At 37.0% G+C, this 15563-nt stretch overlaps 2 protein-coding genes and 1 non-coding gene across 3 annotated transcripts in view; 1 reads left to right on the top strand and 2 right to left on the bottom strand.

The window, feature by feature from the left end:
- Nucleotides 1-15563, bottom strand: part of LOC144252992 (transport and Golgi organization protein 1 homolog) — a 56290-nt gene that overhangs the window by 16396 nt on the left and 24331 nt on the right. The window lies entirely within an intron of this gene.
- On the bottom strand, nucleotides 153-15562 carry LOC144253005 (transport and Golgi organization protein 1 homolog). Its single transcript, XM_077794985.1, has 5 exons — nucleotides 14533-15562; nucleotides 14044-14247; nucleotides 11734-11879; nucleotides 1598-1729; nucleotides 153-365 (listed from the first exon to the last, which is right to left on the bottom strand). Exons 1-5 carry the CDS (start codon nucleotides 14645-14647, stop codon nucleotides 315-317), a joined length of 648 nt encoding a protein of 215 aa, XP_077651111.1. The 5' UTR covers nucleotides 14648-15562; the 3' UTR covers nucleotides 153-314.
- On the top strand, nucleotides 8518-8624 carry LOC144253012 (U6 spliceosomal RNA). The gene has a single exon (XR_013343101.1). It is a non-coding gene; the product is annotated as a U6 spliceosomal RNA (small nuclear RNA).

Consider the following 15563-nt stretch of genomic DNA (forward strand, 5'->3'; position numbering starts at 1 on the left):
GACAGCAATAAACTGCCTGATAATAAAACCTAAGCAGAATTTTTTTAAAACATCACTAAATTTCTTTGTAACTTAGCATATTACTTGTCCTTTCAAACTTATGTTATTAATGGTGATGGGATACTCAGATGTGTCCATGGATCATCCATGGGATCTTCGTAATAGGAAATTGCATTCAGAAAACTCCAACACAGAAATAAATGAACATTTCTTTAATGTCATAGCCTTGCTAACCTTTTACTCAAAATGACAACAGAGGAAAATGGGAAGTAGCATAAAAGCAGTCATCTAAGGTAGGGACTAAAGTTCCAAAGTCAAATGCTGAAACTGAGGAGCAACAAGTTAGGAACCAGATCCCACATAACCTAGTGAAAAGAGAAACAGGTACCGCAGTTCTTGAAATGAAAGAAACAAGAGAGAGAAATATAAAATGGTTTCATGTTTTTCCCTTCTCTTTATCCTTCTATTTCCTTTTTCCTTTTAGCTGAGACAAAGTTCAATGAGATTAGAAAATTCCTCACAGGAATCCAGGCAAACGATTCTTCTATTTAAGAAGGGAATACTTTTTAAGAGATTTTACTCTCAATTGTACAACGATATGTCTGAAATAATTAAGAAATCAGAAAAAGAACACTCAGATTTGAAAAGATTTGTATCCAATGCTTTTGGCCTCTTTAAATGTTAGGATTTTCATATGCAAAGTCCATTTACCTAAAATAATTTTCTTCCAATTATGTTAAATAACTATGAAACAGAATAACCTACAGTACAAACATAAGTATGTATAAGCCTATACACACACACACACACACTTATACATATATGTACACACATACACAGACATAGACTAATTCTGCTCAGGAAAAAAAAACTTAATGAACAAAACATTTAATGGATTTTTGGACAACACATAATCTATACTTCCAAATAAAAAGGTATTTTCTGAACATATGATCAAATCATAAAATCTGGGAAAATTTATATAAAAGACTGGAAAAATTATCTCATCTCCTTTTTCTCATTTTACTGTATTTCTTTGCAGCATTTCCCCCCGTTTATATGTGTTTATATTAACATACAGTTCATCAACATTTAAATCTTAGTTTCTGCTTTTTTCCCCACTTCACATTTAATTGTGAGCATTTTCTGTACCTCAAAGCTTTGAAATAAATAAATCTGCCTACTATTCCATTAATCAAACATACAATAACCCCTAAATAAATTATGTTGTGCTAAGTCTTCAATCTAATACACTGTTCCATTGAAAAACATTACCAAAATCTTCAAAGCATAGTTATTTCTTTAAGATAGACTACTAGACATATATGCTACATAAAAGAATATTTATCTAACCTATCCCATCTTTTATCCCACTTTTAAGACTTCTGATACATATGAAACTACTGGTTAGGATGGCTGTAAGAATTACCAGTTCTACCAACTGCACCCACACTAAATTATTTTATAAGGTTAGTTTGACTTAAACCACTAATTTGTGTTTTAGCAACTGAAAAAGAAAAAAAAGGGGGGGGGCAGTGACTATATAAAATAATCCTTGTGCTTATGTGCTAAGGAATAAGTAAGTCAATTTACTCACAACAACAACAGTTCTCCAAAAGAAAATGAGAAAGGATACAATCCCAAAGAAAACAGTGAAAACTACAGGCTTCCATGGTAGTCCATAAAAATCAGGCCCAGGTTGAGTATCATCAGGCAATGTAGTAAACAGCTGAAACAGACAAATTAGAAAAAATGGGAAACCTTAAATTTATAACAAAACAGTCACAAAGAATCATGGCAATTCTAAACCAACCTCCTCATCAGAAAACCACCTCCTCAATATTTTCCAATAGCTTCTTCAAGAGAGAGGATACTGGCAGTCTCATATTTTTTGTTCTCTTGCAGTGTTTTCAAGTATAATGAATCTAAATACTTTTAAAAAAATATTTATTTATGTATCTTTAGTTTTAGGGTGGACACATTGTTTTGTTTTTATATGGTGCTGAGGATCGAACCCAGTGCCTCATGTATGCTAGGCAAGCGCTCTACCACTGAACCACAACCCCAGCCCGAATCTAAATACTTTAAATTGAGCATACATTTCCAGTTTGTAACAGGCCCTATATCATCACATTGTCTAACACCTGGCTAGAATCCCTCTGGATCATTCTTTTCTCTGATAACCTGGTGTTTAGAATTTAAAAAATTCATTTAAGACAAAAACTTAACTATATGAAAGAACTAATTAATTTTATGGCAACAAATAAAAACAATGATGATATATGTATAAGATTTTAAATCTTACTTCCATTCCACTCTTATATAAACAGACAAGTGACATGTAATTTCAGACAACTCTTGAAAACTGGCTTAGATAAACTTCTCTGAATTTAACATCCTTCTATAAAATTCAAAGCCTAATTTTAAATGGTTGCTCAAAGGCAGTGTAGTAAACACCTGCCTACTCTTCCGTTTTCACCGCCCTCTACAGGTAATACCAGATAACTGTCATTTGGGCCCAATTCCCCAGCAGTCTCCCTAGGGAAAAAACCTGTAGTAACGTTAGCTGTTTGGATTGTTGGCTGCATTTCGGAACATACCATGAGGTTGTCACCTCTATTCCGTCAAAAAAAAAAAAAAAGTGCAAGTGGGGAAAGCTCAAGTCCACTCTTACTGGCCTCGCTTAACAATACAGTCACGTCCTGCCTGCCTTGGGCCTGACACACTCCATTTCTCCATCGCAGCGACAGTCAGTGCACCCACTCCGCCAGAACTCAGCCACCCGCCGCCTGCCAGAGCTGGGGTCCCTCCCTGGGAATGGGACCATCACCTCCAGTAGCTTGGCTATGAGGGCTGCGTAGAGCATCAACAGGGGTCCCAGGAGCTCCGGGTCCCCCGGGGAAGCACAGTGGCAGGTACTGTGAGTCCATGGTGTAGGGACAGCTGAGCGGAAGTGATGCTTCCCTGCAGAACAGCACAGGACCCTGTCTTTCACTGTTTCCTACTTTGGGAGGACCCAGCACAGGGGGCGCGTACTGGGAGTGAACTTTGCCTTCCTCCACAGCAGGCGCTTTTTGCCCAAAGCATGTAAAACGCGTCATCAGAGGAAGCCACTGGGCGGACTGCAGTGAGCAGATGGAGGATGCTGAGGGGTGGGGCTGGGAGCGGAAAGAACCAACTGCGGAGCCCAGCGGGGGACAGCACAAGGAGAGCCAAGCGGAAGAGTCCAAATGAAAGGACTCCAGAAGGAAAGACGCTCACCTGTCCCCGGATTACTGCTGTACATAGGTGTAATCTTAATATAATCTTCTATTTGTTCCTTCTGTTCTTTGTTCTTTTTCTTTTCTTTCTTTCTGTCTTCTTTTGCAGAAATACCACTATCGGTATGTTTTAGTGATTCCTCTATTGGCTTATTATTCCTCTATTGGCTATAACTCTGTTTTCTAATCTTAGTGCTTCAGAGTTTAGAATATACATCTTTAATTTGTCACAATCTACCTTCAGATGATACTATATTACTTCACATATTCAATAAGAACGTTAAAATAATTACTACCCTTCTGAGATTTATACTGTTGTCATGTATTTTACTTTACATGTTTTCTAAGTCCCATACTACACTGATATTTGTCTTTAAACAGTCAATGACTTTTTAAAATGTTCAAATAAGAAAAATTATTTTAAACATTTATGCACACAGTAACCATTTTCTTTACTCCTTTATTCCATTATTTCCATCTGCTGTCTTTCAGCTTGTATGTCAGTACAAGTCTTCATTTTAGAAAGATATTTCACTGGGCACGATATTATCGGCCAACATTATTGCTCTTCAAATATATTAAAGGTATCACTCCACTATATTCTGTGTTTCATTCGGGGTACTTCTCTTGCTTTGTCTTCAAGTTCACTAACAATTTCATTGCAATGCTTATTCTGGCATTAATCTCATCCACTGTATTTATCATATATTTTCAACTCTAGAAGTCTGATTTTCTTAAAATATATCTTCTATATCTCTTTTTACCTTTTTAACACACGAAATATAATAGTCATAACTTTAAAAAAATGCCATTACCTCATTCTAACATCTCCGCCAGTTCTCAGTTGGCTTTGATTGGATGATTCTTCTCCTCATCATTGTGGATTGTATTTTTCTTGCTTCTTTGCATGCCTGGTAAGCTTTGATTCGATGCCATACATTACGAATTACTTTTCTTAATATTTTGTATACAGTTAAATTACTGGAAACAATTTGAGTCTCTTGGGTCTGAATATTTGTTAGGTATGACATAAATTATAACAGTCAGTCCGAGGTAACACCCTGATGATTATTCTACCCAACTTCCTTAGATAGTTTTTTTCAGGTGCTATTCTGGTCCCTGTGTTAGGACCTGTTCCTTCTAATCACTTAAGATTGTTTCTCTGACTTGCTAAGCAGTTTCATCACACTTATGTGCTGATCAATACCCTGCTGAACACTCAGGGAGCCTTTCACAAATTTCCAGAATTGTCTCTCAATGTAGCAACTTTCTTTTGTTACTCCACCCTGTGAATTCTAGTCACTTTGGTTTTCCTGGAATCTCAGCACCATCTCTCAATTCATGGTATCCTCTGGTTCTGCCTGACTTCCCCTTCTTTGTCATGGCTTGGGAATCTCTTAGCATAGTAAAAGCTGGGGCAACTAAAGAGCTCACAGCATTTGTTCCTTATGTTTCCAGAATCATTCTTGTTGCTTGATCTTCAATGTTACTGGATCTTCAAATTTTATCTGTTTGTGGGGTTTTTTTTCATATTTATTTAGTTGTTTCAGTTGGGAAGGTGAAGCCAGTACCTATATAAAGCTATCATAGCTAGATGTAAAAATCATTTGCTTTTCTTTTTATGGTGCTGGGGATTGAACACATGGCCTCATGTATGGTAGGCAAGTGCTCTACCACTGAGCTACATATCCCTTTTTCTCATTTGCTTATTTTTTAATAGCAGAATACATAATGAAATAAATTTTAAAAGTTAACTATAAAAGAGAGTAACATCAGGGTAGACAGAACTGGGACAAAAGCTAGAGTTCTTTCAAAATCAGGCAGGAGAATCACAAGTTCAAAGCTAGCCTCAGCAACTTAGCAAGTCCCTACGCAACTTAGTGAGAACTATCTCTAAATAAAAAATAAAGAGGCAAGGTATGTGGCTCAGTGGATAGGAGCCCTGGGTTCAATCACCAGTACCAGAAAACAGAAACAACTTATTTTTACAAATTAACTTTAGCTCTTCTAAATATTTAAATAAGTGTAAAATAAACAAAAAAAATCTTTAAAAAGTAACACCTAAATATTGAAAGCAAAAATGAAACAACCTGTGATATCATGTTGGTGACAAACCACAGAAATGAATTATTTCAAATATACCTTAGTGGGATATACCTTAAAGACAAGAGAATTTCATTTCATTTCAGTAATACATTCCTGAAAGTATTTTAAATAACATAAATATAGTCGTGTGTTGCTTAATGATGGGAATAAATTCTCAGAAACACATCTTAGGCAATTTCAGTGTGTAAACATCATTAGGTATACTTATACAAACCTAGAAAATATAGCCATTTCCACACGTAGAAAATATAGCCATTTCCACACGTAGGTATTCATATATGGTATATCATCGCTTTGGGGATAAAAACCTATAAGATATTATACTGAATTATGTAGACAATTGTATATATATCTAAACATATCAAAACACAAAAAAGATATTAAAAATACTAGGTGACAAGAATTTTTTAGCTCCATTATTATGCACTAATGACCAAAATGTCATTAAGTGGCACAAGACTGTAAACAATTATATTGATGTCATTGAAAACTGGAACTCCAACATCAGAGAAAGAAAACACAAATCTAAGATAGATGAAGTGAAGTAAAATCTCTCTAGCATCCTGAATTTTCATGGGAATTATCTAAATGACATGATGAAAAATCCCCACATATTTCTGAGCTTTGTTCACTAAAAAGGCCTACAAATGACAGTCAATTTGAGCAATAAGCAATCCTAGTACTTGGAATGTAGCCTCTAAATATCATTTCCTATTGAAAGGAACCAAAGTTCTTTTAGAGAAATAGTTCCTTCAAGGTCTGGACAGGGAATGTTTAAGATGAACTTGGAACATCTCATAGTTCAAAAGCAAGGGAAATAGGTAACAATGACCACTAGGTGGTGGCAAAGGGTCCCAGGAGCCAAGATAAGGAGGCTTCTACAAGGCAAAAGGGGAAGAAATTGAGCATCAGGTAAGAACAATTACTATTCCTAACTGGATTAAACACACCAAATATTTTTAAATGTATGACATCATATTGACTCTTAAATAAAAATTAAAAAGATTTCAAAAGCCCCTTTGGGTATCATTTGATAATGCTAGAATAATACCTTACTATTCTGAAAAGTGTTTAAATGAAGAAAAGGAGTCAAATGTTTATCTCCTGCCTTAACTATACAAACCGAATATCTGTGTAAAGAATAATCAATCGTAGACAGGCGCCGTGGCACACACTTGTAATCCCAGTAGATGGGGAGGCTGAGGAGGGAAGATAGCAAGTTCAAAGTCAGCCTCAGCAAAAGCAAATTGCTAAGCAACTCAGTGAGACCCTGTATATAAATAAAATACAAAATAGGGCTGGGGATATGGCTCACTAGCCTAGTGCCCCTGAGTTTAATCCCCAGTACCAAAAAAAAAGAAAGAATAATCAATCATAAATTTTTATTTGTATAGGCATCCCAGCCTTTAAATGAAGAAAGAAAAATCCCAGCAACTCAGACCATTGCTATTTTGCAACCTGTAATATATTAGCAAATCTCACCAAGGTCACTGTTGACTAGTAGTCAACATCAAAGGAGAGGACATGCAGATGTCAATGCAATATTTCCTATTAAGTTTTCATAAGAAACAGAATTTCCAAGAAATATAAAGCAACAGAGAGAGGCTGAGGTTGTTAGCTCAGCACTTGCCTAGAATGCATGGAGCCCGAGGTTCAATCCCCAGCACCACAAAAAAAAAAAAAAGCAATAGAGAAAACAGGTTAAATTGTTGTACCAGGGGGATGTCATTTATTCACCCAAACTACAATATATCCTAGAAGTCCCACAAACATATTTTTTTCAATTACTGCAAAAAGTTACAACAAAAGGAGAAATCAATAGACAGTAACTTATATGAAATTTGTTCTCCCACTGAAAGCAACCAGAAAGTCGGAATACATACATATATATATATATATATATATATATATATATATATATATATATATATATATATATTTGGGTACCAGGGATTGAACTCAGGAGCACTTGATCACTGAGCCACATCCCCAGTCTCAGCCCCATTTTGTATTTTATTTAGAGACAGGGTCTCACTGAATTACTTAGCACCTCACTTTTGGCTTTGAACTCGTGATCCTCCTGTCTCAGCCTCCCGAGCCACTAGGATTAAGGCATATGCCATCATGCCCAGTCAAAATATATTTTTAAAGAGCTATTTTCAGATAGAAAGCCACAAGGGACATGCAACTGTCACCCCTAAGAGCAGGAGAACAAAGGTGAGCATTCTACCTGGAGGCACCCTCTAGACCTCAGTTTGGGAAGGGGAACCCAAATGGGGCACAACAGTCTCACTGAGGAGAGAGAGACCATAGTTCCAGGAGATTAAGCAGCCAAAAATATGTAGAGAAAACTACCAGAAAGATGGGAGCCACAAAGAAAAAGAGTTCCAGAAATCTGCATGGAGGTGGTCTTCAGTTTGGGGCTACATTCTAAGCAGTACCTGTGAGGGCCAAGAACAACTATAAGCTAACCAATCCCACAGGTGGCACTGAGCTGGGAGAAGTCTTGATTCCAGCTAGCCAGAGAGAGTTGACATACAAAAACAGTATGGTCAACAAGCTCATGAAGAAGTATTTGATCCAGGCAGCATGGCATATGTCTGTAATCCCAGCAACTCAGAAGGTTGAGGCAGGAGGATCCCAAGTTTGAGGCTGGCAACTTATCAAAGGCCTAAGCAAGTTAGTGAGACCCTATCTCAAAAGAAAAAAAAAGTTCACTCAGTATCATTAATTATCAGGAAATAAACTCACAAAGACATACCCACTAGAATGGCCCAAGTGCTAGTGAAGATGAAGTCAAGTGGAAGTCTCCTAAATTGCTGGTGGAAGTATAAAATGATTGTGGTCATTTTTCAGCATGGCTTGACAGTATCACATAAGATAAAAACATACATTAAACATACATTAAACGTAGGAGGCAATTGCACTCCTAGGTATGAGTCCACTTATAGTGGCATATATATGAAAGAGTACTGTAGGAAAAATGAATCTATAGTTTAAAAAAAAAGTTATCAGTGGTTGCCTGGAACAGGTGGTGAAGGAACTCACTGGGAAGGATCCCAAGGAAACCCCTTTTCTAGTGAAAAAACTGTTCTATATCTTGATTATGGTAGTTTTTACATGGGTATCTACATTTGTTAAAACTCAGAGTGTGCTTACTTTGGCAGCACATATACTAAAATTGGAACAATACAAAAAAAATTAGCATGGTCCCTGAGCAAGGATGACACCCACATTTGTGAAGCATTCCATAGTTTTGTGGAACCAACCCTTCAGCAGATGAATGGATAAAGAAACTGTGGTACATATATGAAATGGAATATTACTTATAGCATTAAAAGAGAAAAAATTATGGCATCTGCGGGTGAATGGGAATATCAGGTTAAGGGAAGTAAGCCAATCCCAAAAACCAAAAGCTGTATGTTCTCTCTGAAAGTGGATGCTGACCCATAATGGGGGTGAGGTGTGTGGTAAGGGGCATGGAAAGAATGGAGGAACTTTGGGCAAAGGGGAGGCAGGACAGGTGAGGGGGCATAGGGATAGGAAAGATGGTGGAATGAGATGAACCTCATTACCCGAGGTACATGTAGGACTACACCTGTGTTGTGTACAACTAGGAAAAGTTTTGTTCCACTTATATACAATGAATCGAAATGCATTCTGCTATCATGTATAACCAATTAGAACAAATTAAAAAAACTCACTGATGTTGGCTATCAAGGAATTACTGTTAAGTTGGGTGATGGCCCGTGGGTTCATTATACTATTCTCTATGCTTTTCTTTAAAGCTTTTCTAATTAAATTTATTTTTTTAACTAGTACATAGAAACAAATATTATAATTATTGAAGTAGGTAACATGACATTTTGATGCATGTATACACTATGTAACATGTAAATCAGTTAAATATATCTACCTCCTCAAACATCATTTCTCTATGGTAAAACTTTTACCATCTTTTCTTCTAGTATTCTAAAATATACAGTATGTTATGGTTACCTATAGTCCCCTACTATTCTCTCTGCTCTTATTTGAAAGTTTCCATGATAAAAATACTAAAAATAATTTTTAAATTAAGATATAACTTCAAATATTTAAAGGATTTCTATGTAGAAAAGAATTCAATTTTATAGAGGAAATCATGTGGAGGAAAATTTGGAGTCAATACAAGGATGAACTAGACAACAGAAGAACATATAGCCTTGTAAGAGAGTGACTCATGCTAGGAAATACTGGTGTACAGCCTCATAACTACTCGTCAGGGCCACAGTAAAGAAAATTACAGCAATGAGTGAGAAACTAGACTAGCAGCCTTCCAAGGTTTCTTATAATACTAAGATTCCGTTGATCAATGAATCTGATTGGTGCACATCTCCCAAACACATCAGAGCTTATTACTCTCCAGTCCTATCAGATATCATACTACTTGTTTAAGATTTTACATTGACTTGTTCATAATTTTTGCATATATTTGTTAAGTCCTTTTCTTAAGGCTTTCAAAAATCACAATCATGCCTTACACCTGTTAAGACTCTTTTAGTCCTCGCACAATGTCCTGTACATACTGGGCCATCAAAATGCCTTTTTGAAATCTCCTTTCAAATCAGTCTCCTAACATTGTGCCTCTTCTTTGCCAATCATGTCTATGTCTTACCTATCACCGTACAATCACTGACCATACCTGTACCACATTCATGTCCCCTGACCTAGACCTAGAGGAGGGCTCTGTGCATACCTAAAAATATGAATAAAGAAATCCTTCCCATATCGTGAGGCTGTTAACTTTCCAAGTGATGCTGATTCATTCTGATAATCAAATTATGACTGTGGAAGACTGCTTTAATCACTGGAAATATCATTATTCTAACTGCCTGGCTTGTACATACCCCTTACCCAGGTGGCTGCCACCATCATGAACAAACATGGAGCCAACTGAAAAATGATTTGTTTCTCCTCACCACATCTTTTCCACCCTGGTGGTCTTTCCTCCCCAGATATTCATTGTCTTTATACCACCTTCTGACTGCCTACATGAGAATTAGGGGGTGTGTGGGGGTAAAACCCTTCAAAGTGCCAGACACCTCACCAGACATTTTACCTTGTCAAATCATTTAATTCTTATGATTGGAGTAAGCATTATCTACATTTTTCAGATGAGGAGAACTTTTTTCAAAAGTTTAGTTATTTGCCCAAACTTCTAAATGATAACCTTGGGATTTGAAATCAGATCTACCTGGCTTCAAAATCTATACATTTTACAAGGAAAACAACAACATCATATTTATTACACAAGCCTTGAAATAACACAACCTACAGGAAACAACTTCAGTTGAGGAGGATTACTGTCACAATGGCCCTCCAACCTCTAAAAGCTTTCTCATTCCTATAATTCCTATAATTAAATTCTCCAACCTCTAAAAGCTTTCTCATTCCTATAATTCCTATAATTAAATTCTCCAACCTCTAAAAGCTTTCTCATTCCTATAATTAAATTCTAAAAGTCCAATATCAACAAATACCAATGGGGGGGAGGTAAGTCCTAAAATGCTTAGATAAGCTTCTAGACAGATTAAATGTCTTGTTTGGATCATGATTTTCTTTAGAAAGATCAGCCTTAAGTGACTCTTTCTAAGAAACAGATCTAACCTAATTCCTTTCATTCTTAAAACTTTCTAAGGATCCCCACTATTAATGGTCTAATGCTACTTTGGCTCATGACTTCCTTTAAGATTTGCTGGCCTCTCCAACAGGCCCATCCCCCTCCAACTTCACACTTTACAACACCAACTATTCACATTCTCCTGCCCTCCGAGAATATCCTTTTCTTCATGTTTCCATTTCTCTGAACACATTTCTTCTGACTGCCAGCTTCCCCCACCGTCCTCCACCCCAGCCTGTCTAATCAACAACAAACCACATGTCAGACTCCTGTTTGCCCTTTGCCTGTGCTTCAAACACATCTCAACTACTTTCTGACCTTATTGATCACCCTTCCAACCATAATAAATGCATTTATGGACAATGATGTTCTACCATCAAATAAATACCTCTCTTTCTGCCATTATCTTACTGTGTTTCAAGTGAATGCTGTTATCTCCCTGCCAGAATGAAAGGTTCTGAGGGGAAGAACCAAGTTTTTACAGGTGTGCAAATGTCCAGCCTTGGTAGACAGCAAATCTTCCTCATGTGCTAAACCAAGTAGCCATTAAAGCCACACCCCTATGGCTTTTGTTCCAGGAGCTATCTACTCAAAGGGTCAGGAGTCATTTTCATAAAGACATTTTAAGTTCTTCACTTCATGACCAGAAGCCACTTAAAAACTAATAAATAATCAACATTCTAATTGAAGAAACTATGTCAAACTTACCATCTTAGACAAATAAAGCAAGAATGAATGTAACAAGAAAAGTATGCTGTCCAAAAGGGTGGCATCTTCTGGCTCTTCCACATTTATCTCTAGTTGGTTTTCTGTATCAGCAGCATCAACAGGAGTACCTTCTGTTATAAGTAGCTCTAAAATTGAAAGGGGAAATGGCTATTTTATTTTATGCTATAGAATAAGAATTGTCTCTCTTCAGTTTCAATATTCATTGAGTATTTCACTAAATATATGAGTCACAGTGCCTGGAATATGTGGCTCTCCTAAAGACAATTAACACAGAGAAGAAAACTTCAAAATCCTAATTAGAGCTGTCAGACCCTTCAATTATAAAATGAACAATCTCCAGTCTACTCTCCACTACTTCCATGGCCATACAACTGCTACCAGAACAATATTTACTCAAGGAAAATTTTTAAACCAGAGATATATAGACAGGGTCACATTCAAAAAACATGGATTTAGTGCTGGTGAAACTTGTGTTTAAAATTTTAGGAAAGCTGAAAGAGAGGGAATCTTGGTTTGCAGATTTGCAGGTGGAATGAGCCAAGGCTTAACACAGTATCTGGCACCTGGCAGAGATACTCAACAATTATTTATTGAATGGACAGATGACAGCTATTTAAAAAGAACACAGTAATACCAAGAGAGACTAAAGGGAATTGGGTACAGACCTGCATTGAGGCTCTGTGAATGAGGTAGAATTCCAGTTAGACCTGAGAGCTTGTAGGGGTGGAATTTCAGTATGAGTTACATGAGCCTGGGGTATGTTTGATAAAACAGCAGGAGTCCAACATGCAGTTATTAAGAAGTTGGACCAGTTGCCTCTAAGGTCTTTCTCAACCCTGAGATTCTATTCACTACTATATTTTTAAGCTTTTGCCTAATTTTTATTTAGTTTTTGATGGACCTTTATTTTATTTATTTGTATGCAGTGCTGAGAATCAAACCCAGTGCCTCATATGTTAGACAAGCGCTCTACCACTGAGCTACAACCCCAGACCCTCCATTCACTATTGGTCTATGAATTTGACTGCTGGTGAAGTCTGCCCCATTGGCTCAGCATCTCAGCACCTGAGACACATTAAATGACATTTGGGAAGATTTTACCTATTAAAGGTCATTGACATCATTTTGTGGTGGAACCTAAAAGGCCAGGGAAATAATTCATTCTTAATTTTGTAAGCCAAGTTATCCCTAATCTTGAAAGTTTTGGAGCATGAAAATAACAAATCTTAATGGTGCGTGATTCATTTTCAGAACCTTATGGAGTTAAAGACAGTTCAGAAGTCAGTAGTGTTCATATATGGATGCAATGTCTTCTGGAAAATGGGAGAACTGATATGTTATTCCTTCTCACATTAACTGAATCCCCCCCCTACTATGAGTTCTCCTACACTCTGTGTGTGCAAATGGTGGGGGGGTTCAGATCAGTGCTGCCAAGCCCTGCACTGGTGCAGGATAATGCTTATAGCTATGCTTACAGACCAGAACCTTTAAAAACACAAAATACAGTAATTACGGCTTCATAGCACCATACTGGATGGATAAAATAAAACAATTAGTCATCATCTAATTTACTGATAAAATGAGAGTGAGCAACACAAAAGTAGAATTCTGTTGATGCCATTATTGGGGATTTTTTTTGAAAAATTGTTTCTCATCTCCCACTGGATACTGTGCACTATGATGAAGTATTCATAAGTGTAAATCTAAAATGGATTGCAGTTCTGTATTGTTTCTTGTAAGTATATAGTATAAAGATCTGGACCATTGACTGCATTTGAAAAAGTTTAATTACCATGTCCAGGAAGCAAGTCAAAACAGGACTTGAGCTATATTATATTCCATTTAGAAGAAAAGAAAAAAAACACAGAATTTATGAGACTATGAACAGTGATTATTCAAGCTAACTTGTACCAGGCCAGACTTTCCTGGAAGGCCTGCTAAACACAGATTGTGGGTCCCACCCCCAGAGTTTCTGGTGCTGTTGGTCTGGTTGAAAACTACAGTTTTAGAGCATAAGGCCTTTGAAGAATAATATTTTAGTTGTAAATGGTTTACACAAGCTAGTCATAGCTAAACATTTGCTTTTAGGTGAGTTACAGTCTCTGGCCTATTTTTGATTTCTGTTCATCTTTATTCTTGCTTTTCTCTCACTTAAGAGATTTTTTTTTTTGAACTCACATGTAGCTATATCACGCTCTGCTCTATTTCGTACCTTTGGCAACAAATGTCCTTGAAAGCCTTCATTATGATAATGCCTCTGCTTTGTAGATAAAAATTGGCAAGCTTTACCTGGGTCTACTTTCTCAGTATTTGGGATCTTAGACACTTCTGAAACACCCATGTCCTCAGTCACAGGTTGACTCAAGTGGCTGGGCTCTTCAGGATGGTTCATATTAAAATGATGACTCAGGAGGGGAGGCTCTTCACGAAGATTTCTATTAAGACGATTTGTGTTCTCTTTAGGAAAATCATCTTCATGGGGTGTCTGCATCTCTACAAGGGAGAAGAATGCATTGAGCCAGATGGATGACACTATCTACCCCCACTTAAGCCCAATGATCAGCACTCCCCCTCAGCACACAGCTCCAGATACCTCAACACTGCCCTCCATGTCCTGGCATGCGCCCACGAGAACAACTGGGCAAGGATACGGGAGGGTTAATTGTTTTCATCCCATTTAAAGGATGACTGAACTATACAGTCAAATTTATAAAGAAGCCTTTAATCCAAAGTATTTCATAAACAAATACATTTATGATAGAGGCTTCAATAACTTACCTTCCCTTGGCAAACCAACATACACCCACATGAATAAATGTGGAGAAGAGAATTCTGGTCCAGAACAAAAGTGTGAAATGTCTATTCTGCTCAGAAATAACAGGAACTCTTTCATCTACAAGTGTGCTGGTCTCAACGAACCAGTATAGAGAAGGGAATTCCATAAGTCTAGCTTGCTTAATGTGCCTTTCAAATATGTTCAAAGTGACCTAGGAGCCAAATGGTGAACCTATCTCCTTCCTGAGCTCAGGACATAGACCAATAGGATCCAGAGCAAAGATTATCTCTTTACAGCTTCATATTCTACCCTGAACATTCACTTGCACTTTGCATTCTTATCCAAAATATATCTGCTTTGATTAAATGTACAACTGTTTTCTTCCCCCAATTATCAGGTAAAATTAGCACTCTTGGGAAGTAAATTTTCCAATGGCTTTATGTCCTTCTGGAATTCTTATCATATACTCTCAGTTGAAATATTTCATTTTGAAAAACAATGGATAGAGATGATCAAATATGAAACCAGGAAACAAAGCTTTTATCAGGATATTGGCTCATTGTCAGTTTGACAAATATTTAATTGAAAGGCTTCTATGTGTCAAGCACTACATTACAAGGCTTGTCATCCTGGTTCCATCCTTGATTAATATGAATGTAAGGACCTTAGAACCCAGTGGAGTAAAACCAGAATAAGTGACCTCTCCCCCAAGAGACTGGAAATAGCATGGTATCCACGAAAGATAAATGCTGGGGAGGGGAATTCAGGCAAGCTATCCATTAAAAGTTATTCTAGGGCTAGGGTTGAGTGGTAGAGCACTTGCCTAGTACATGTAAGGCACTGGGTTCGATCCTCAGCACCACATAAAAAGAGATTAAATACTAAAAAAAAAAGGTTATGCTAGTCACTCCACACGCACATGATCTAGTACAGGTATTTTATGATTAAGAAATTATGTTTAATAAAGCCCTTTTATAATTTTAACATAAAATGTGTACTGTTAACAGGTCTACTTTTGTGCATTAGTTTCTCA

The sequence above is a fragment of the Urocitellus parryii genome, unplaced genomic scaffold (genome assembly GCF_045843805.1).
Source record: "Urocitellus parryii isolate mUroPar1 unplaced genomic scaffold, mUroPar1.hap1 Scaffold_83, whole genome shotgun sequence".
Classification (NCBI taxonomy): domain Eukaryota; kingdom Metazoa; phylum Chordata; class Mammalia; order Rodentia; family Sciuridae; genus Urocitellus; species Urocitellus parryii.